Source organism: Poecilia reticulata, chromosome 8 (assembly GCF_904066995.2).
Source record: "Poecilia reticulata chromosome 8, P_reticulata-male-v2, whole genome shotgun sequence".
Lineage (NCBI taxonomy): Eukaryota > Metazoa > Chordata > Actinopteri > Cyprinodontiformes > Poeciliidae > Poecilia > Poecilia reticulata.
Genome location: NC_088837.1, coordinates 10386761 through 10407070, shown reverse-complemented (window position 1 = coordinate 10407070; position 20310 = coordinate 10386761). Strand labels below are relative to the sequence as shown.

The 20310-nt window shown below is 41.5% G+C and overlaps 1 protein-coding gene and 1 long non-coding RNA gene across 4 annotated transcripts; one reads left to right on the top strand and one right to left on the bottom strand.

Moving 5' to 3' along the window:
* Nucleotides 1–115: 115 nt before the first annotated feature.
* Nucleotides 116–18330, bottom strand: atp2a1 (ATPase sarcoplasmic/endoplasmic reticulum Ca2+ transporting 1). 2 transcript variants are annotated; one of them, XM_081609843.1, is made up of 26 exons: nt 18202–18330; nt 17960–18097; nt 17332–17349; nt 16784–16866; nt 11684–11788; nt 10378–10516; nt 9355–9435; nt 9177–9262; nt 8056–8211; nt 7787–7928; nt 6790–6956; nt 6620–6708; nt 6435–6537; nt 6196–6327; nt 5622–5747; nt 5243–5461; nt 5045–5156; nt 4726–4949; nt 4418–4638; nt 3648–3850; nt 3438–3523; nt 3192–3325; nt 2150–2267; nt 1859–1976; nt 1609–1654; nt 116–430 (listed from the first exon to the last, which is right to left on the bottom strand). In XM_081609843.1, the coding sequence occupies exons 2-25, from the start codon at nt 18075–18077 to the stop codon at nt 1650–1652; spliced, it is 2985 nt and encodes a 994-aa protein (XP_081465969.1). In that variant the 5' UTR covers nt 18078–18097; nt 18202–18330; the 3' UTR covers nt 116–430; nt 1609–1649. The 2 variants fall into 2 exon arrangements, with proteins under 2 accessions (XP_081465969.1, XP_008414849.1); XM_008416627.2 differs by lacking the exon at nt 1609–1654.
* LOC103469115 (uncharacterized) lies at nt 14351–17914 on the top strand. 2 transcript variants are annotated; one of them, XR_014088571.1, is made up of 4 exons: nt 14351–14626; nt 15019–15118; nt 17227–17313; nt 17410–17914. It is a non-coding gene; the product is annotated as an uncharacterized LOC103469115 (long non-coding RNA). The 2 variants fall into 2 exon arrangements; XR_534303.2 differs by having other exon boundaries at nt 17227–17914.
* Nucleotides 18331–20310: the final 1980 nt, after the last annotated feature.

Here is a 20310-nt window from a genome sequence, read left to right as displayed (position 1 = left end):
TTGTCACATTATGTCGCTCAAGCATTAAGGTCAAACAAGTATAATAAAGTTCTGCGGCTCAGAGCTCTTTGCAGTTTGACTGTACATGCAGACAGATTAAGAGTTACAAATCCCGTTATCCTCAGTACACATCTTTATTCTTTAAGAATAAAATAAACAGAATAACTTTAAAATAGCGTAACTATATATTATTTTTTTGGAACATACACAGAAAGAAAAAAAACAATACTTTTGCAGCTTTTCGGTGTATTGTCAGATGCCTTTTGTGCCTCCTGTTGATTTCACACAACTCGACGTTTAGATCAAGTGACTCGGCGAGTTTTTCCATTCGTTTGCAGCATTGTGCTGTTTTTATCTCTCCATCCTCTGTTTTGCCGCAGCTCCCTCTGCTTCAGATGCTCACTCTTCCATGCTTCCTTTTAAACTTTTCCTGAATGAACAAAGCAAAGAAAATCTATTCTTACAAAAGTACAAAGGCTTTCCTTACGGGGTCTGACTGAATACTGCGCTGACGTCAGAAAAACGGGACTCGATGTCAGACTAGTAATTAGCTTTGCTCCATAAACGAGATGCGCCGCACCAAATAGACGACGTGTTGCTGATGTGAGGGGGGGTGTGTGTCTTCGTACGGACACACACAGTTTGTTGCTAAGTGTGTTGGAGCCAAGAAATAATCCAACAAACACCGAGGGGTTCCTACGCAGTTTGGGGACGTTTGGAAGTCGATTTCATTTTCCAGGTCTGGATAAATGTGGAGAGGAAAATAAAGAATGGATGCATATTTGTATTTCCTTTATCTAAAAGCTAGATAAACTTTTGTCCATAATCCATGCATCTCTTTATATTCAGCATTTCGGCCTATCTTTGGAGAGAATCTTACCAAAAACTCAACCTGCGTTCATTTGGTTACAGAGTTTCCTTCTGTCTCTGTTGTGGTTCTGTTTGGTACATTTAATAGCAGTCTTTTGTTCATTTGTAAATAAAAATGTAAAGTTTGGTTTAAATATTATATAAAAAGTAAAAAGTGTCTGCTTTCTGAACAGAGCAAATACATGAAATTAGAAACTATAAGGTCCCTCATTGAAAACAGTGAATGTGAAAGAAGTTTGTGTTCCCAGACTTTGGCACATTATCACACTCTTCAAGTGAGTCTGCCTGTTGGAAAAGAAACCTCTTGCTTTATTATCAGAAGCCTAAACTCTGTCTTGCAAAAGTGGAAAATCCATATGAAAGTAAAGATTCATCTTTACTTTTTTTAGTGCTTGCAAAAATTAAAACACAGCAAACAAAGCTTTGGGAAATAAATGAACCGGCATACTCCAGAAATGTTCTGACAAAACTCACCTTGAAGCAGCAGGATTAGTTTTAGTTACTGTAAAATAGGTCAAAAATGCACGAGCTGCTACATGTGCATGTCAGTGGTATTTTTATGACAAAGAAAGTGTTACTAGGATAACATTCTCTCACTTCAATCTCTACACACCAGATATCTAGAAAGTTTAGTAGACTTTTAAAAGCTTTACAAGAGATCCAGTCAACACTTGGGACACGGGCAGATCGTCGCACGGTGCAAAGAAAACGCTCGGCTTTGAGTCAGAAGGAGAATACCTTGTTTTGTTACAGGGGGATGAAGAGGGGGGGGACAGGGTTTAGACTGCATTGTCAGAAAAAAAGGAATGAGGAAGTGGAGCGTCCAGGAAGGGAAGAGGAAAATTAGACTTATCAGAGAAAACAGATTAGAGGAAAGAAGGTGGCAGGACATTAAAACTTTAATAAATAAAGGGGAGATGTTAAAGCTGCACCCTGATAAGACATTGAATAAAACAAAACTGTGGCAACAGTTGCCGAACCTGCTCACCTTCCAGATACGTTCGAGCCACAAACTTCAAAAGCTCGTCGAGAAGGATGACTGGGAAGGAAAGCTTCAGCACCATCAACCACTGCTCCACATTCAGATGAGTGAGCTTGAAGATCATCTGTGGATCAGCAGCGTGGAAAAAAACACTTCAGCGGTCGACCCAGAAAATTCAACACCGAAATGACGAGGGATGGTCAAGTTTCTCTTATTTCTCAGTTTACTGTGGCAGAGCACAAAAAAAAAAAAGAAAAGCCTTCCTAGTGTTACGGCTGAGCCGAGGAGGCGACTTACAGGCAGGGGGTCGACGTAGATGATCATGAAGTGGAGGGACATGGAGAGGCTCATGGCGCCCATCAGCCAGAGGTTGCTCCAGGGAGGCATCCGCACCAGAGACTGGTTCTCCGACAAGCTGGGTGGTTTTAGGAGGAGGCAAACGAGCAAACCTCAATGCGTTATTAGACCAACACAAATGAACAATGTTGACAAAAAATGAATATACACGATTTTCAGAAATCTTCAAAAATGCCAAAATCACTATCAAAACTGAATTGTGAGCTCTTCCTTTAAAACTCCAGGGAGAAATCAAGAAAACCGTAAGGTTAAATCTTTAATCGGCTTAGACATTCAATCCTAAATTACAAAATCCTTTTTCGAAAAATGATTTGAAGTAGACAGAAAACGACAGCTTTATCTGAATACTCTAAATTATTCATAAAGTTGCAATTCGATTGTGCAAGCACTGCTGCGAACTGAGTTTATTGTCTAAAAGAAAAAGAACGACTAAACCATTTACACAAAAACTGCTGAAATGGAAAGAAAGCTAAAATCCGATGACAACCATCAAACTCAAAATAATTCACCTCCCAATCTGTAATTCTTTGTGAGAGATTTAAAAGTCGACAGCAGCCCAGCTGTTGCAACTATTTAGGTGCTTGATTTGCATCAGGCGTGCCTGAGATGAAACTCTTATAAAGCAGAATGCTATTGTAAATCTTCCGTTGACTCGTGAAGTTATGACTGGTAGGCGGTGAAAACTCTTGACTGACTGCAGAAGACCAGCAGCAAGAGTTGATGGCAGCAGACATTTAGATTTTAGTGTCCACAGTACGGGCTAAGGCTAATTAGAAATAGTGCCTGGCTTTGCAGTTGATCATACGACGCTTGTCATGAAGGGCGTTGAATAACTCAACAGTAATCACTAAACGCTACATTTTGTGTTCATTTCTAAAGAACATGTTCATGTTTGATTTGTTGATAGTAAGCTGTTGCTAGTTTGTGCAACCCTATTTGTATGTTTTCATGCTAAGCTTGTGGAAGTCATTGTGCGCCACACCTGTTCAGAGCGTTGCACATCTCGATGGTGACCAGCACAGACAGAGCCATCGTCATTGGCGGCGCAGACTCGAATACTTCACAGTGGATGCCATCAAAGTCCTCGTTTTCCTCACTGCATTGCATAAAGTGCGACTGGCGGGAAGATTTAAGATAAGTATCAGTCTTTCAAAGTTTGAATGTTCTCATAATGAAGTGCTTGTACTTTAAGGACTCGTTCAGTATAATGATTTTTTTCGTTGCGTACCAGCTGGTAGAAGGTGACCATTGGGCCCTCATCACAGTACAGGAACCACCAAGCTGCTGCAGCCACTGTTGCTGCACCAACATAACCTGGAAGAACAGGCATCAAAACTGGGATTAGTAAATAAAGAGAGTCTGGATAAGGGCTGTTTACTAGTTTAACCAAGCAAATTTTTTTTAGTGGCTGTAAGCCAATCTTTGTTCAACAATCTACCTCCTATGGCAAGATATCTGAAGAAGAGCCAGCCTGAGATAAGGGGCTCTTTAGGGGAGCGGGGGGCTTTGCCCATGATGTCCAAGTCAGGGGGATTGAAGCCCAGAGCAGTGGCTGGTAGACCATCAGTCACCAGGTTGACCCAAAGAAGCTGGACAGGGATCAGCGCCTCTGGCAGACCCAAGGCAGCGGTCAGGAAGATACTGAGAAAGGGAGAATTAAACAACTGTCTTAGTTATTTTCTCAATATTATAAAACGGAGACTTTCACAAGTTATTTGTTTAGTCTAAGTTGAGAATGATGCATTTTTGCATATTGAGCTCCAAATGGCTGAGATTATTAGCCTCTATGGGACACTTTACCACTACTCTACACATGGCCCCAAAATTTTAACTTTTAAAATAATGTAAAAGGAAGTGCTTTTATTTTTTTTTAAGCCAGCAATGGATGTTTAATGGTATTTAGTTTATCAGCAAGAAAAAAAAATATTGGAATCAGAGTCAAATCTTTAGAAAATTAGTTTAAGTCAGTTCTAGAGTTAAGTCTAAGACAAATTCAGAATTGCAAAAGTCTAATTCAGTCACATTTAGTGTTTAGAGTCTTTTCACTTTTATTCAGTCCAGTCTTTAGAGTGTGAGTTAAAAGTCAAGACGAGACAATTTGTACAAATAAACTACGTCTCGCAAGAGTCTCGCATTCGATTCCTCATCTCTGATGCAGTTAATATTGCTATAATTCAAAATAAAAATAAAACAAAACTACGTGCTCACCAGACGACCTCGCCAACATTGGAGGAGATGAGGTAGCGGATAAACTGCTTCATGTTGTTGTAAATGGCTCTGCCCTCCTCAACAGCAGACACAATAGAAGAGAAGTTGTCGTCGGCCAGGACCATCTCAGAGGCAGACTTGGCAACGGCAGTGCCAGAGCCCATGGCGATGCCAATCTCCGCCTTCTTCAAGGCGGGAGCATCGTTCACTCCGTCACCGGTCTTGGTGAAGAGAAGGAAGGGGGAAGAGTTAGTTTGGCCAGATTTACCTGATCTGCTTTATCAGAATGGAAGCATATTTCTCCTAACCATGGCTGTAATCTCATCAAAGCCCTGCAGGAATTCAACAATCTTGGACTTGTGGGATGGCTCCACTCTGGCAAAGCAGCAAGCCTTTCGGACTGCTTTCTTCTGATCGTACGGACTGAGGTCATCAAACTCACGGCCTGTGAAGGCCTTACCAGTGACGTCCTCCTCCTCAGAGAAGATGCCAATGCGTCTGCAGATTGCCACGGCCGTACCCTTATTGTCACCTGAAAGAGAAGAGTAGTAATGAGAGTTTCGTCATCTCTTACCAATCTTTGCTCAAGTCTCTTCTCGAATAGATTGGTCTGCTGCTCAGACTGACCAGTGATCATGATGACACGGATGCCAGCAGCCTTGCACAGCTCAATGGAGCTCATGACCTCTTTGCGAGGAGGGTCAAGCATGCCAACACAGCCAACGAAGGTCAAGTCAGTCTAGAGAAAAGGAAGGAAAACATGATCCACTGCATTCTGCCATGACAGATATGTTTCTGTAGTTCCTTTTTGTTCAGACGATCCACCTCGTAGTCTGCAAACTTCGTTGAGTCCTCCAGGTTCATCTCTTCCTTTCTCAGTGGCGAGTCGCAGGTAGCGAGCGCCAAACAGCGGAGGGTATCGCGTCCGGTTCCCCACTCTTTGATGACTGACATGATCTGGTCTTTGACTGGACCAGTCAGCGGTACGCGGTTGGTGCCCACGCGAACATAAGCACAGCGATCAATCACACCTTCTGGAGCACCCTGACGATGACATAGAGACACAGTCTTTAGGTTTACGTTATGCCAATAATCTTAAAACTCTTTTGTAAGCAATCTCCATATATTACTGAGATATTTTGATTTCTGTAGATCCAAATTCTTGTTTTAGGTGTCACAGTTGCATAGAGGTGCCATCACTCACTTTGACAAACATCTTGTTCCCCACGGGAGCTTTGGCGGATTTTGCGGGTGAGCAGTACACTGACATGGACTTCCTGTCTCTGGAGAACTCCAGGGTGAATTCCTTCCTCATCAGCTGCTTGATGACCTGATTGGAAGTGGACAGACAAATGGAAATACAAATGAAGGTTACCTCTAAAAGATTAAAGATCAGGACAGTTTTAATTAGCTAAGCTGCTATCTGTCCATGAAAAAGTTTCCGCTGCTTCTCAGCAGCTGCTTTTGTGTGTTTGCGTCTTGGTGCTGAGAAGGATTTCATTGTAAATTAATTAACTTTTGGCAGGATTTTTGCTGACTAATCCCTGCTGTATTGAGAGTTTGAAACTGATGACCAAAGCAGGTTCTCACTAGAGACAACGCAAAGCGTTACTTCAAATATCAACAGACAAAATAAGAATCCAGGGCTTTAATGTGCATAAAATGCAACTGTGAAGAACCTCTTTGTTAGGCATTCTCTAAATTTAATTTTACTTATTGGAAAATGTTGATAATGTTGCAACTTACTGCAGCCTGAATGAGAGCTGTCATGGACTTACCGAACAGCAAGCGTTTGCCCTCTCGACCTTTGACAGACCGCGCACTTCGGTGTTGAACACGTTCATCTTCTCCACCAAACAGCACAGGGCGGTCTCTGTGGCCTCGCCTACTTTCTCATAAATGCCCTTGGACTGCACCGTGGAGCGAGGGAAGGAATCAGAGTCAAAGCATTTTCACTTTTTCTTGCAGCACGTAAACATCGGTGCAATGTATCCGTAGTTGCAAATGCTCCACTGACCTCGTTGTAGTCCAGAGATGAGTCATTGCACAGGGCACAGATGGTTGCCAGCTCGACTAGTCCGTCATACTGTCCGCATTTCACAAGTGCGTTGTTCTTCGTGCTGGAGAAAAAGGTGGAACAAATTGTTTTCCAGCGCAACTGTGGTCCAAGATTGTGAATCTCTCATTTAGTCTTTCACTTACACTTCTCCTTCAGGGGTGTACTTTGAGCCGGAAATGTCAAACTGTCCAAGGGTAACGCTGTCACCTTCAACTTTATCGATGACGAACATCTGCAATGAAAAAGGTTTAAAACACGTCCTGCACATTTAAAAATTATGAAAATAAAACTGTGTTGGTGGACATGAACCGACCTTGGTGACACACATCTGGTTGGTTGTGAGCGTGCCTGTCTTGTCGGAGCAGATGACCGAGGTGCAGCCCAGAGTCTCCACAGAGGGAAGGCTTCTGACGATGGCGTTCTTCTTGGCCATACGACGCGTTCCCAACGCCAGACAAGTGGTGATGACAGCCGGCAGTCCTGTGATGGGAATGAGGGCACAGAATCTATCAGACACTAAAAAATGGTTTATTGACAGAGGGTACATGAAGACAAAGAACTGATGTTAAGAAATCTCTCTTCAGTTTCAACCACATGACTGACTGTAGTGCCATTTTAACATCGATCAGAATTGTGAAGGTGTAGAAAAGTAAAACATGGTTTTTGAACATACATTTCACTCACCTCCTCTATGTCAGTACATTGTAGGACCACCTTCATAGCTAAACTTTTAGGTTTGTGAATGATTTTTGAAGTCTTGTCTCAGATTCTTCTCGACTTTGACTAGGCCATCCAATGTATTAACATCATCAAGCACTGGATGTATGTTTATGGTTGTTTTTATGTTGAAAAGTGATCTGCTGCCCTAGTTTCAGGTTTTCCCAGTCTTTAACAAGTTTTCTCCCAAGAGGGACTTTGATTTAACTCCATTCACCTTCCCATCAAATGACATATCCATGCTGAACACAAACATCACCACAGCATACTGGAGCTACCACCATGTTTTCCTACTTTGATGGTGTATTCTGGGTTATTTGCAGTTTTAGAAGACCTATCTTTACTAACTGGGTGACTTCTGAAGGCCCTGATTATTTTTTTGTAGGGATTGCAGACTAAACGGGGAAAACATTTGCACGTTAAAACTATGAACTACTTGGAGGTGGCATTAAAAAAAGCAGACCAGGCAAATCCGGTGGCTCACCAAAAAACTCAGCTCTCTCTTTCATTTAAGTCAAGATTCTGGCACCGTACAACCAGCAGTTAAATAACCCTCTGGCTGAGTGAAACTGAGGCTAATCTCTGGGGTTTACCTTCGGGAATGGCAGCCACAGCCAAAGCCACAGCAATCTTGAAATAGTAGATGGCACCACGGATCCAGGATCCCCCATGGACGGGGTCATTGAAATGACCAATGTTGATAATCCACACGGCCACACAAATGAGGGAGATGACCTGAAGGGAGAGGCAAGCAAAGGACACGGCAGGAGATTTAAGTCAAAGCATAATATTTTGAAATAATATTGAAAAGGCCAGCAACAAGTGCAGGATACATCAGATCATGTTCGCCAGTCTTACCCACCTTGGAGAGCTGCTCTCCAAACTCATCCAGTTTCTGTTGCAGAGGCGTCCTCTCCTGCTCGGTGGCCGCCATCTGGTCACGAATCTTACCGATCTCAGTGGAGACACCAGTGGCAACTGCGATGCCAGTGGCCTTCCCGGCAGCGATGTTGGTGCCCTGCAGGAGTTGCAGACAAGTTTAGAAGCTGCATTATCTTAGCAGTTGTCAGATTATTTCAGGTCATTTAGAGTTTTATTAAGTTTTTAGGTGTTTTCTTTTAACCTGGTGTTCAGTGGAGGAACCAAAAACAACAGCACGATTGTACTACCGTAACGCTGCTTTCCCTGAAAAGTTGGCAGGAAAATATCTTCAACAAATAGCAATTAGGGAATAGTAGTGAAAACTGACAATAAATGAACATGGAGTGATAAAGAGTCAGTATAAGTCTGTCTACTAAATGCATTGATTTTCACTACTATGGTTTCAAACAATTGCCACCGTCTTCAATAGTTATTAGGTAGAGCAAGGAGTGTAACATGAGGGGGTAACTAAAAAGAAAATATGAAGCTACGTTATCAGATCTTAAAGAAATACAAACTGCACTACTTTGTTGAGACGTGAAGTGAAGATGATTAAAAAGCCTAAAAGGTTCCCGTTTTATTGCTGTAACAAAATACCATAATGAAAAACGTGTTAAATAACAGGGCAAAACATATTAAGAAATGATTTTTTTTTTTTATGTTTTTATTTTTAGTTTTATAAAGTAGTATGCCATCACTACTGGCACCCAACTAATTGCTATAAAGTGAATTAAAAGAAACCATTTTTTAAATTCATGATCTGCTTTCAAAAGTTGATCAGAATGTGAACTTTGAACCCATCATCGTGACTTCCTGTTTCCTTGAGGGACACATATGACTTGGGCCCATTCTTCAAAATGGGAAAAATCTGAGACCTCCTGGTCGCCTCGTTAGATTGGGTAGTATGAGCATCATCTTCAGTCAGTGGTGTCACACTGGCAAAATATGGTTGGGTTTTCTAAAAGATGGTATTGATTTGAATGATTTGTAAAACACTAGCTGGGGTTGTAAAATGTGGCGAAAGCTGTGTACATCTCTAGGGAGGGTAAAGAAGAGACTTACAGAGAACAGCATGTTCTTCTTGTCCTGGTTCACAGCCCGGGGGTCCGGAACAGCCTCAGTGTGCTTTATCACGCTCACAGACTCTCCTGAAGCACAACAACAAGTCAGAGAGCGATCAGTGAAGACATCAGAAGCAAGTTTTTTTTCTTTTGTCGTCTATTTTTGATGATGGGCATACCAGTGAGGATGGACTGGTCCACACGCAGAGTGGTGGACTTGATGGAGATGATCCTGATGTCTGCTGGAACTTTGTCACCAACTATCGTCCGCACAGTCGACAACAGGCAAAGACAGGAAGGCAAAACACTTGGTTTACGTTAAAACGTATGGGCCGGTTAGATAACGTTGGGCTCCTTTTAATTTGCTCGATTGGCTGTGGAGATTTGCAGCGCAAAGCTCGGTAACAATCTGACAGCAGCATGCAGGATGAAGGGGGGCAGGGGTGATTGACTGGTCTTAGCACTTTGGATGAATAGTGTTGTTGTTGAAAACCGATACCACTGTGAGAGTCAGAGGGAGAGCGAGACCTTGGGGAGATCATGACAGGAAAAGAACAGGTGGACGGGGAGAGACAGAGGACTGGGTCAATATCAAGTGCTTTCATAGTCGAGCTTCTCCACCCCTTTTTCTTTGTGCTTACCTTAAAAGGAGGGTGTAATTTCTTTATAGATGGAACCACCGGCTAAAAGCTAAGCAGCAACGTTTAAGAGGTTTGCAGCTTAACAAAGAGCCTTGTTCTGATTGCTCAAATCAAATGGCCTGATCTGTACTGGAACTGAAAAACTCATTTCATGCAAGTCCAAGAAGAGTCACTGCGATTTATTATGTTTTTTTTGTACAAATGTCTGACAACGTCCAATTTTTTTATGCGTATGAGTATTTTTGCCCTAAGAACAAACCAAAATTTTTACAACAAGCTACACAAGAATGACATGTACATTGGCCTTTTTTTCTTTTGATGAGATTTACCATTTCTTATAAACTTTTTTCTGAACAAAACTAGCATCTACTGGCAACAGAGTGAGTCTCAGATACCCTTGTTTGAACTTCACAATAAAAAATAAATCAACTTTCAGAAAAAGACAAAGAAAATGCAGCTCATCTGGACGACAGCTGCTCCTGCACTAGAAGTTGTTTCTGTTGACATCTGTTAGCAGGGTCACAGCAACACGGCATTGTTTTTAATAAACGTAGGACTTACCAGAAACCTCCACCACATCCCCAGGAACTATCTCCCTGGCCTTGATCCTCTGCACACTCTTCCTGTCAGCCCTGTAAACTTTTCCCATCTCAGGTTCGTACTCCTTCAGCGCCTCGATGGCGCTCTCTGCATTCCGCTCCTGAAGCAGAAATTCACATTAATTACAACAGCGACTTCCTTCGTCAGCCACTTGTCCAGTCATATAGAAAACGGACGAATATGCAGTGTAAAGTTTATTGGGACGTGTATTTCTTTGAGAGTTTAACACATAAGTGTATTGTTGTGTGAAAGTGGAAAGACACTTTCACACAGTTCATTTTAAATAAAACCTAAAAAAGTTGTGCAACCTGGTGCAATTGGTTCCTCTGTATCTCACTGTGCGGATGATGTACTCGGGTTGATGCGCAGATGTTGAATAACATTTATATTGAGATTGAATTACACATATCTGGACTTTAGGAAGTGATCAGACGTCTTCTGGAGAGTGGGCTGCACTGGAGTTTATTTCGCATTGCACACTTCTTTCCAGATATGTATTTTTTGGAAAAACGATTAAGAAGCATGCAAAATGTATATTTCGCTTCCAAATAACGAGCTAACCTGTGTTGGCGCGTCACATGAAATCCCTGTAGCCATACGTTTAAGTTTAACACTAAACTGAAGTGGAATCTGAAGCACATTTTGTTTGACGTCCAGCGTACTGCGGAGAAGAGCAGTGAACACTGCATCAGCCTGTGATTGAACAGACTGGGCTGATGTTCGGCTCAGTCTGTGGTTTTCTTCCAAGGCTACCCCCAACCGCCTCAACGTGTAAAGCTCAACTTATGCCAGCTGTCTTCCCTCTCCATACCCTCCATGTGTGAACCCTTGTGCATAGTTTCCAAATGACTGATGCAGGGTTGTAATGCACTCCCACTAAACCAAATGCCCACTTCAAACCTGTATTGTTACTATGAACTGAGGAAAAAACAACATCTGTTTAGACCTTCCAAGCAGCTGGGGCTGCAGGTCATCACCCTGTTGTTCTGACCTTCAGCCTCTTGACCTCTTGCTGACGTCACACCTCTCTTTCTGGCTTCCCTTGAACTCTTTGGTAGAGCAGTGCGATGTCCGTAAAGGACACAAGGCCGGAACGGGTCGACAATGTGTGTGATTTATTGTGCGTGACTGTTGCTAAGTTTGAGAGTCTATTTAGGTGTGTGTGAAACACAGTGTGCAGGGGAAGCCACGTGCCCTTCATCCTCCAGACTGTGATTATCTCACTGTGTGTGTGTTTGTGTTTGTGTGTGCGCGCTCTCCGACTGACCTGCCACACCCCTACGATGGCATTGGCAATGAGGATGAGGAGGATGACGAAAGGCTCGACGAAGGCAGTGACTGTTTCTTCACCTTCCTCAAACCAAGCCAGCACCTGTGTCACGCAGATGCAAAGGGTTAGTGCATGTTAGAATATTAGGTTTAAAAAAATGACTCCATATCATTTTAAATTCTGCTATTCTGAAAGCAACAAATCTCAGGGACAGATTAGATATTAACAGTTAAAATACAGTATTTGACATTTTAGATGAAAAATAATCAACCTGAATGATTGATCTTAAATTTATGTACTTTAAGTTCGATCTCTACTGTTTCTGTATCAATATGTAGAAAAATATACAGTTCTCTTCAATGATGTATTGCAAAATTGAGCTGACTCTGGTGGAAAAAGGTTAAAGTTAAATTAAAACCTCATGTTCATTCATTGCCACCATTTTCAAAGTTGTGTCAAAAACTCAAATGGGAGCATAATCTCACACTTTGACTTAAACTCATTCCAAACACAAACGTCAAGTCTTGAGTTTTGACTTTACTGTGCTTTGAAATTTCTAAAAAATATGGAGAAAAAAAAATGCACACAAGCCAAAAAAAATTCAACCCTTTTTGTTTTCACAAATTCTACTTTATATTCAGATGACTAAATTAAAAACGGGAAGTAGCACTTTAGCTTCAAACCAATAGTAAGTACAGCTGTCGATGCTAAACTTGCTAATGTTAGCGGCTAATAATTAGCCATTCATGCTTTTGTCACAAAGTTTACAGTTTCCCAAAATTGTCATATTTTACCTGTTATTCTGTAGTCTTTTATTTTAAGATAATCTATATCCAGTGTTGAATGTTCAAGTTATGTTTTGAGCAGGCCCTTTGATTTTATGCTTTTCTAATCCTAAGGTGGTTCTGATGTTAATAGTAGTGTTTTATCTACTTCATTTGTGTTTTTACAAATGATAGTTTAGATTTTAACATACAAATAAACAGACACATTTAAAACTGTGAAGTAGGATTTTAGCTTAGCGCAGCTAGGAAGATGCAGAAGCAGATGCTAACTTTATTGTTGTTAGTGGTAACAATTAGCTAGCTGGAGTTTTCTCATAGATCTTTTAAATAGTTTGTTTCTTGTCTTCCTCTTTTTCACCATTTCTTCTTCAACCAAATACATGGACACAAAAAATTATTGAAAATGAGAGCAAGTCCTTTTATAAGCAAGTACTGTTGGCTTACCCAATGACACAATATAGCCTATAGCTAAGACATATTATTTATACATAAGAGAACAAAGCGTAGTGCCTTTGGAGTCAAAATTTACTTGAATAAGAAATACAATTTTAATATTGCAGCGTCTCGAAACACAAGATCTATCACTATCATGCACTGCTGACATTTAGCCTAAATCCTACAATTTGGAGTTCTGTTGTTTATTTCGGCTTTCTTATTTTGATGTTGAAACAAACCATCAGTGCTACAGAGTGTGTGTAATGTCACTGATTCTTTTAAAGTGACATGACACTTTAATGTCAAGTGTAAAGTAAAGTGTAGTAAGCCTTTCACACAATAATTTGGATACACATCAGTTTGTATATCTGGAAGATACAAGGATTTCCAGAGAAAGTCTAAAACTGATGATTATAAAAATTACAGGTCAAAAGTTACTACACTTTTGACCTGTTGTAGAAAGCCTAATATTGGGCAAGAAACCCAATGTGACATGTCTTGCTGTTAACTAATGGACTATACCTGTTTATAATAGCTTGTAAACTGTATGAGGCTGCAGATTTTAAAAGCGATTATAGCGCAACCTTATTGTAAAGTGGTACTTGTAGTTTTGCTAACTGAGCAAAGGCAGTAATTTATCTCAGTAAAGAACCTTTGGTGGATCAAATGATAGTTGTCTCTTATGTCATCCAATGTGTGAAATGTCTCGCCACAAGAACCACGTGACTCATTTTGTAATGTATAGCTTAACACGTGGCCGTCCCTCTGTGAGCGGGACACCCACCTTACAAAGGCAGGCCTGTTTCGGAAAGGCTCCATGTTGACATTGACACAGATTAGTTGCAGGCCAGCGGAGCACGGGCCGAACCTTGACGATAACGCTCAGTTTTTCCCTCCGCATCCTAATTTGCCTCGTTTCCACTTGCTGTACCTCCTTCCTCTCCCATCTTTTCTCACCTCTCTTATTTGAAAATAGCCCCTTATTGCTCCCTCCCTGCAGTCTGTCTTCACGGCGCTTCTCTTCAAACACACAATGGATCTCCAGAGCGCGCGTCAGCGCCTGTCAGCACGTTGCAGTGACATAACATTCCTGTGTGTATGAATAGGATGAGCATGTATCTGCAGTATTTAGTGTTCTCTTTTTTAGAAACTGTATATGACTCTCAATCAATTGCTATCATTTGTCATCGTACCAAACAATGCCATTGTGCAACCCAATCCCCAGCCACCCCTCCTTCTGCGCCCTCCTCTCTGTCTGTTCGTCTCTCCTGCTGCAAGCCATCCCTCGTTCCGACCATCCTTGACCTTTGTCCAAGGATACTGTTTCTCGTCCTGGCTTGAGACTTTCTTAAAATAAAGCCTGTGCCATGCAAATGTACTAGAACACACTGCCACTCACTTTCTGTCTTCCTCTTTATCTTGCTCTCTCTCGCTCTTTCTCTTTTTGTTTTTTTTTTTTTGTTCCACACACAGCCGTCAGGCCTTCTAGGGCCACAGCGACAGCTGTAAGGGAGGCCGGAGGGCAGAGACTGAGGATTAAGACAATGTGTGCAACGCGCTGTCCTTAATAAAACCATAGCAGAGAGAGCAGCAGCAGAGAGGGAGAGAGGGATTCCTTGTGTAAATGAGAGTGTATCCAAAAGTAATTTAATATCTCGGTGATGTACATGCTGTATTTGGCCGCCTGAGTGTGTGTTTGTCTTCACCACAGAGATAACAGGTGAGAGCTGAGTGCTCAGAACTGCACCTCGGTTTTATAATTAGTTTTCATCACCATGTTTTATAAGGTGTTATCCATCTCAAAGATTTGTTTGAGTAACCTACTAAGATTAATCATGCGTCTTTGCAGCGGAAATCAGATATTTACACACACTATGTAGAAAACGTTCCTTTTATTGTCGCTGTCTCGAGTAGTCGCACTGCTCTTGCTTTAGGTCTGTTAGGATTTACTGAGTGCCCGAATAATGATACTTAACTTTGAATTATTTCTTCATCGTATAAAGTTTTCATATATCAAGATTGCAGTTCTTTTGAACAATTAGAGAAGGGTTATATAAGCTGCTGCTCAATGTCTGTTTACAACATTTGAGTGAACTGGAGATCTGTTTAAAGGTAAAACCTCAGATGCGCCGCTTCCTTGAGTGACATCATGGGAAAATCAAAGAACTCAGGCAAGATGTCAAGATGAGAATTGTGGAGCTGGATGAAGCTGGTATGTTTAGTAAAATTAGTATTGTAGCTGCTTTGAGTGTAAAGTTACTCAGATAATTTAGTGTCTGGCTACAAAGATTATTGGTGGCCATATTTAGAGGAAATAAGGAAAACCATGTAGACCTGAGAACTCCTTCCCCATTGTGAAGTGCAGGGGAAGCAGGATTACATTGTTAGCATATTCTTATGCAGGAGAGACTGGTGCACTTTGTAAAATATATGACATTATAAGTGAGGAACATAATGCAGATAGATGTATGCAACATCTTAAGAAGTTAAAGCTGGGGAAAAACGGATACAGTTCAAATATTTAAAATGTTGTTTAAAGACACTGATGCTAATGTTTTAGTCCTTAAAAGAAATTTGTGGGCAGAGCTGAAAAGGAAGGTGATTTACAAACCTCCCCCAGTTACCACAGCTGTGTTAGGAGGATTGAGCCAAAGTTACAGCAAACAACTGAGACAAGCTTGAGGAAGGACGATCAAAACCCACGACCCATGTCATACAAATTACAACAAAATTCCACCTAATACTGTGACAGCCTTTGTAAATCTTCAAAGTCAAAATCTCTTTTAGCAAACAGAGGAAATTTTTTTAAAGCCTAAAATTAGTAAGGCTCCTTCAGGACAAGTTGTTTGGTCCAAAAGTTGCCAAATAGAGACGTCCTGATCGGAGCCTGAAGAGTCTAGAAAACATGTTTAAGAAATCGGTAAGTTCCTCACTGAACTCAACACCTGATATCAGCGAGCTGCACCCCAATCCAGTAACATCTCCATTTTTAATAAGGTCAAGCACATTATGAAAAAAAATATTCCTACAGACTGTGCTATGTTTATTAAAAAAAATAAATTAAATGAACAAGCCTTAAAACCCTTTACCCCTTAGTGCATGCCCAACAATCAGTCTATCGTCATTACACATACATCTTGCAGGATACTACTAAACACGGCACTGCTTGGCTATTTGGTTTATCCAACAAATTAAAGTTTTCCTCACATTACAATAACTTTTACAGTGAAAAAGCAACTGCACTGACTGCTGCAGCTGTGTAACTCACACATACATCTGTAATAAGTTCATAATTATAATTTTCAGACATTGTTTGCATCCTGATTTACGTCTGGATTCTGCCGGTGCTGAATTATGACACACATCTCACATCAATAACATAAAAATCAGATTAAATGCAACATGACTGTTCTGACCACAAATGCTTTGGAAACAATTGGATGCAAATCCAGTTTAGTACCACATAAGATAGTGGCACAAATCAGTTTTTTTTTTTTTTTTTTTGGGCGGGTGAAAAGATCAGAATTGGGACATTTAGACTGTCATGCATTTTCCTGTGGTGTAAATGTAACCAAAGCTAACGCTAGCTTGGCACAGAGTAAGCCTGCGGGATACAGTGTATGCTGCTGGCAAAAAAGAAAGGAGCTAAACTAAATAAGTCAAACAAATGGATGAAGCTCAATGATTTTTCATGAAACATTTGGAGATCTTAGGTATGTTTTAAACTTTGTCATAAATCTCCTCCTCCGTTATAAAAAGCCTTGGGTTTGACACGATATTAAGAGTGACGCTACCGCCCAAATGAAAACAAACGGATACAGATGCATCATGGGATGTCAGCAAAAAAAACAACAACAAAAAACATGTAAGAACTCACAAAGGAGATGCATGCAGCCAGAAGGAGGATTCTGACCAACAGGTCCTCAAACTGCTCCACCACCAACTCCCAGATACTCTTTCCTGATAAACAAAAAACACACTGATTTTAATATGCACTGGTACAGACTGTGTTCATGTGCTTAAACTATACCAATTAGGGTGCTTGCACATGCAAAACCGATGAGGGAATACACTTTAAGAAGGCCATGTAAAGCTGCACAGCCTTGTTTAAAAGTCATATCCGTCTATCAGCGCTTGCTTATGTTAAGCGCAGCAAATATGCGATCCGTGCACCCAGCAGGGGACATCTCCTGCAACAATGTGTGGTAATGGCGTATTATTAGCAGTGTGGGGACGCGCCACGTCTGCGGCACAATGAAGAGCAGCGAGAAGCCAAGAGATAGGTGTTAAGCAAAATGACCACATTAGCTGTCATCACAGGACGTGAGCGGGACAGGTGGCTTCACGGCGAGGGATGCGCTTTGATGGACAGAGCATGCGATCCAGACACGGATGAGAGAGTAAGAGGTGTGTAGGTGGACTCACCCTCCTCTGCTGGCAGCTCTGCAGGTAAGAACAGAACAGAAAATATGAATGAAAGCCGTGCATTTATTGTCTCCACAGATTCAGAGGGATTAAATGGCAGCGAGAGGATGTTCTACACAGATACACAGATGCTCAGCTCAACAATTGACTTCCTTTAATCGTGCACGCACGTGCAGCTAAAATGTTCTTTGGTGGAAAATTTTGGTTTTGAATTCAGAATGAGTTTCTCGGCGTCTGCAGAGACGGATCTGAAAACGGTGTAAACTTGACTGACACAATTTCATGGCATTCCCAACAGTTTACAGCCAGTAATCGAGCTGAGAAACGTGACACCAAAACGGGCCTGCTCCATCAACGTAACCACCCAGCGTTTGTCACATACACACATACACACACACACACACACACACACAGCTGGTGTATTTGTCAGTCCTTAAACACTTCTCCGTCTTCCTCTGTTTTTTCATCCCTCCATCTCTGCTCGTGTGATGCTCATCCACCACGACAAATCATCCTCCATGACAAATATTTGAAAGATATTGAATAAATGATAAAAATAAAAAAAATAAAAAAATCTCATCATTCACTGCCTCTTTGTCCCGGCCTCCTGTTTCTTTCTCTCCCTCACCGTTGAAGCCATACTTCTCCAGGTTCTTCTTCACCTGCTCGGGCGGCAGGCCCGTCTCTTCTGTGACTCCAAAGTAGGCCAGAACGTCGGCCGACTCTTTGATGTGCGCGTTCTCCATCCTTGGCAGAAACAGAGAGGCTTCGGGAGAAAAACAGAAACACTCACATCAACCCGACTGGCTCAACTGGGAGACGACTAAGGAAAAAAAAATAAAAATAATGATAAAAAGTTGATTCACCCACCACTTTCTTGAGTGTGGGACTGGGATTATCAACCGGAGACCCCCCCCTGTGCTGCTCTCTCTCTCTCTGGGCTGTTCCTCTCCTCCCGGACTGACAGAAAGTGCAACCTGGCAAACTTTCTTAAAAAGTTTTATACAGATGAAAAACTGGCCCCATTGGTGCTCCTTCCACACGCTCTCTCTGCTCATTGGATGGGAACGTCCTCAATAGGTGGGAAGGGATTGCCCAGTGGCAAAGAATAGGCAGAGGGGAGGTGGACAGGGTGGGCGAGGGCAACAACTGCAGAGGGGTCCACGACCCGGCGGGCTGGAAATAAGATGTGATGAAGAGAGGTTGCACGGTTAGAACAAAGACGAGAGGAAGGGACACTGATGGGCACATGTGGGCTCACGTGTCAGCAGAGACACCGGGCTAACAAATGAACGGACGCCCGGCGAGAAGGTTTACAGTCATTCATACTCCCTAAACTTTCTCTCTTTTTTTTTTTTTTTTTACAATTTGTTGTTTTGCAATCACAAACTTCAATGGTTCTTATTGGGAATGTGTGAGTAGCCCTGGGACATTCACATGACGTATCACTTCCACACTTGTGAAGTAGAAGTGAAAACATTAAGAAAAATCTGAGGTTTGACAGTGATTTGTTCAGCCTCTGTGTGTAATTTAAAGCCATTAAAAAATACAGCTCTTCTGCTAAGGTTTGCTAGAGAACATAAGTAAAAATTTGCATGAGAGGGACACCTACGGTGCAGATGTCCACAGCTCAGCTGGGAAACAAAAAGCTAGACAGGATAGCTGTAGGTCGTCCCAAATAGCCATCTGCTGCTAAAAGAAAGCCATGATAAGTCTTGTTGGCTACTTGCCACAAGGCCAGTAGGAAGCGTGTGGAAGTAGTTACTCAAAAAAATTTAACTTTTTGACCTAACACCCCAAACACCTGTTCAAGAGAAAGATTCTCCCCCCAGCAGGACAACAGGAACTTGAGTTGTTGAGTGAAATGATTTAGATCAAAGGTTAGTCATTTACTAGAGTGGCCCAGTCAAAGTCTCGTCCTAATTAGTTGTCAGGAACTGATGTTCACAGACAGCCTCCATCCATTCTGACTGAATATGAGCTTTTCTGCAAAAAGCAGCACCATTTGAGTCTCTAAATGTCCAAACCTGGAGGAGACGGTGCACCTTGTTTCTCTTTTCCTCAACTTCAAAATGATGCTTTGAGACACTGTCACATAAAATCCCAATAAAATGAATTGAAGTTTATGATCAAAACTCTGTGGATATGCTAACACACCGGACGAGAGACAAGAAAAGAAATGTTAGTTCACTTTCTGGCTGAGAATGAAGACAACGTTCTGCTACAAGCGATCAACGACACTAAACCATAAAAAGTGAAACCTCGGCCATAACTGCATGTTTTATGATCACATTGGATCTGCTTCGTTTTCTGAGCCATTGTTCTATGGCGGTCCACCGTCGCTGGATGGCACAAATGAAGGTGGCTCACTGACATTTCGCTCAATCCACTGCAGAGATCGGGTTGCTGCAGCTCATCCTGAGGCCTGAGCTCTAATGCTAATAAAGCAAAGCAGTGATAATGCCATGCCCCGTTACACACACTACCCCCCCCCCCCACACACACACACACACGCACACACATCCACCCACTGGAACTTGCATACAGGCAGATGGCAGTTCCTGAAACAAAGTTTGGAATGATTACTAAGAAAGAATGAAAAAGGGTTGGAACCTTTACGCAGAATAAAAGAGCCAATAAGTCCCTTTATTAAGTTGTAATTGGGTTAACATGACTGACTTCAAATGTACTCAGGAATTGACCTTTGTCATCTGCAACTAAGATTTGACCCCATAATGACTTTCATAACATTTAATTCAAAGGTCAGATGTGAATATTGCTTGAGCTTGTTAATTTGTATGCCTTTCTTACCCATATATATATATATATATATATATATATATATATATATATATATATATATATATATATATATATATATATATAGAAAAAAAAGAAAAAAAATATTCATGGTGTCTTTACTTGATTAGCTAATTATTTTATTTAACAAAATACCCCAAAATAGAGAAAATATCTTAA

What these genes read in the sequence shown, in the direction of transcription:
- atp2a1 (XM_008416627.2), bottom strand. Translation starts at nt 18,077, where the DNA reads ATGGAGAACGCGCACATCAAAGAGTCGGCCGACGTTCTGGCCTACTTT. An exon ending in TGGTCACCTTCTACCAGCTG is followed by an intron (nt 3,326 to 3,437) that starts GTACGCAACGAA and finishes TCTTCCCGCCAG; the next exon opens with TCGCACTTTATGCAATGCAG. An exon ending in TCTACGTCGACCCCCTGCCT is followed by an intron (nt 1,977 to 2,149) that starts GTAAGTCGCCTC and finishes GCTGATCCACAG; the next exon opens with ATGATCTTCAAGCTCACTCA.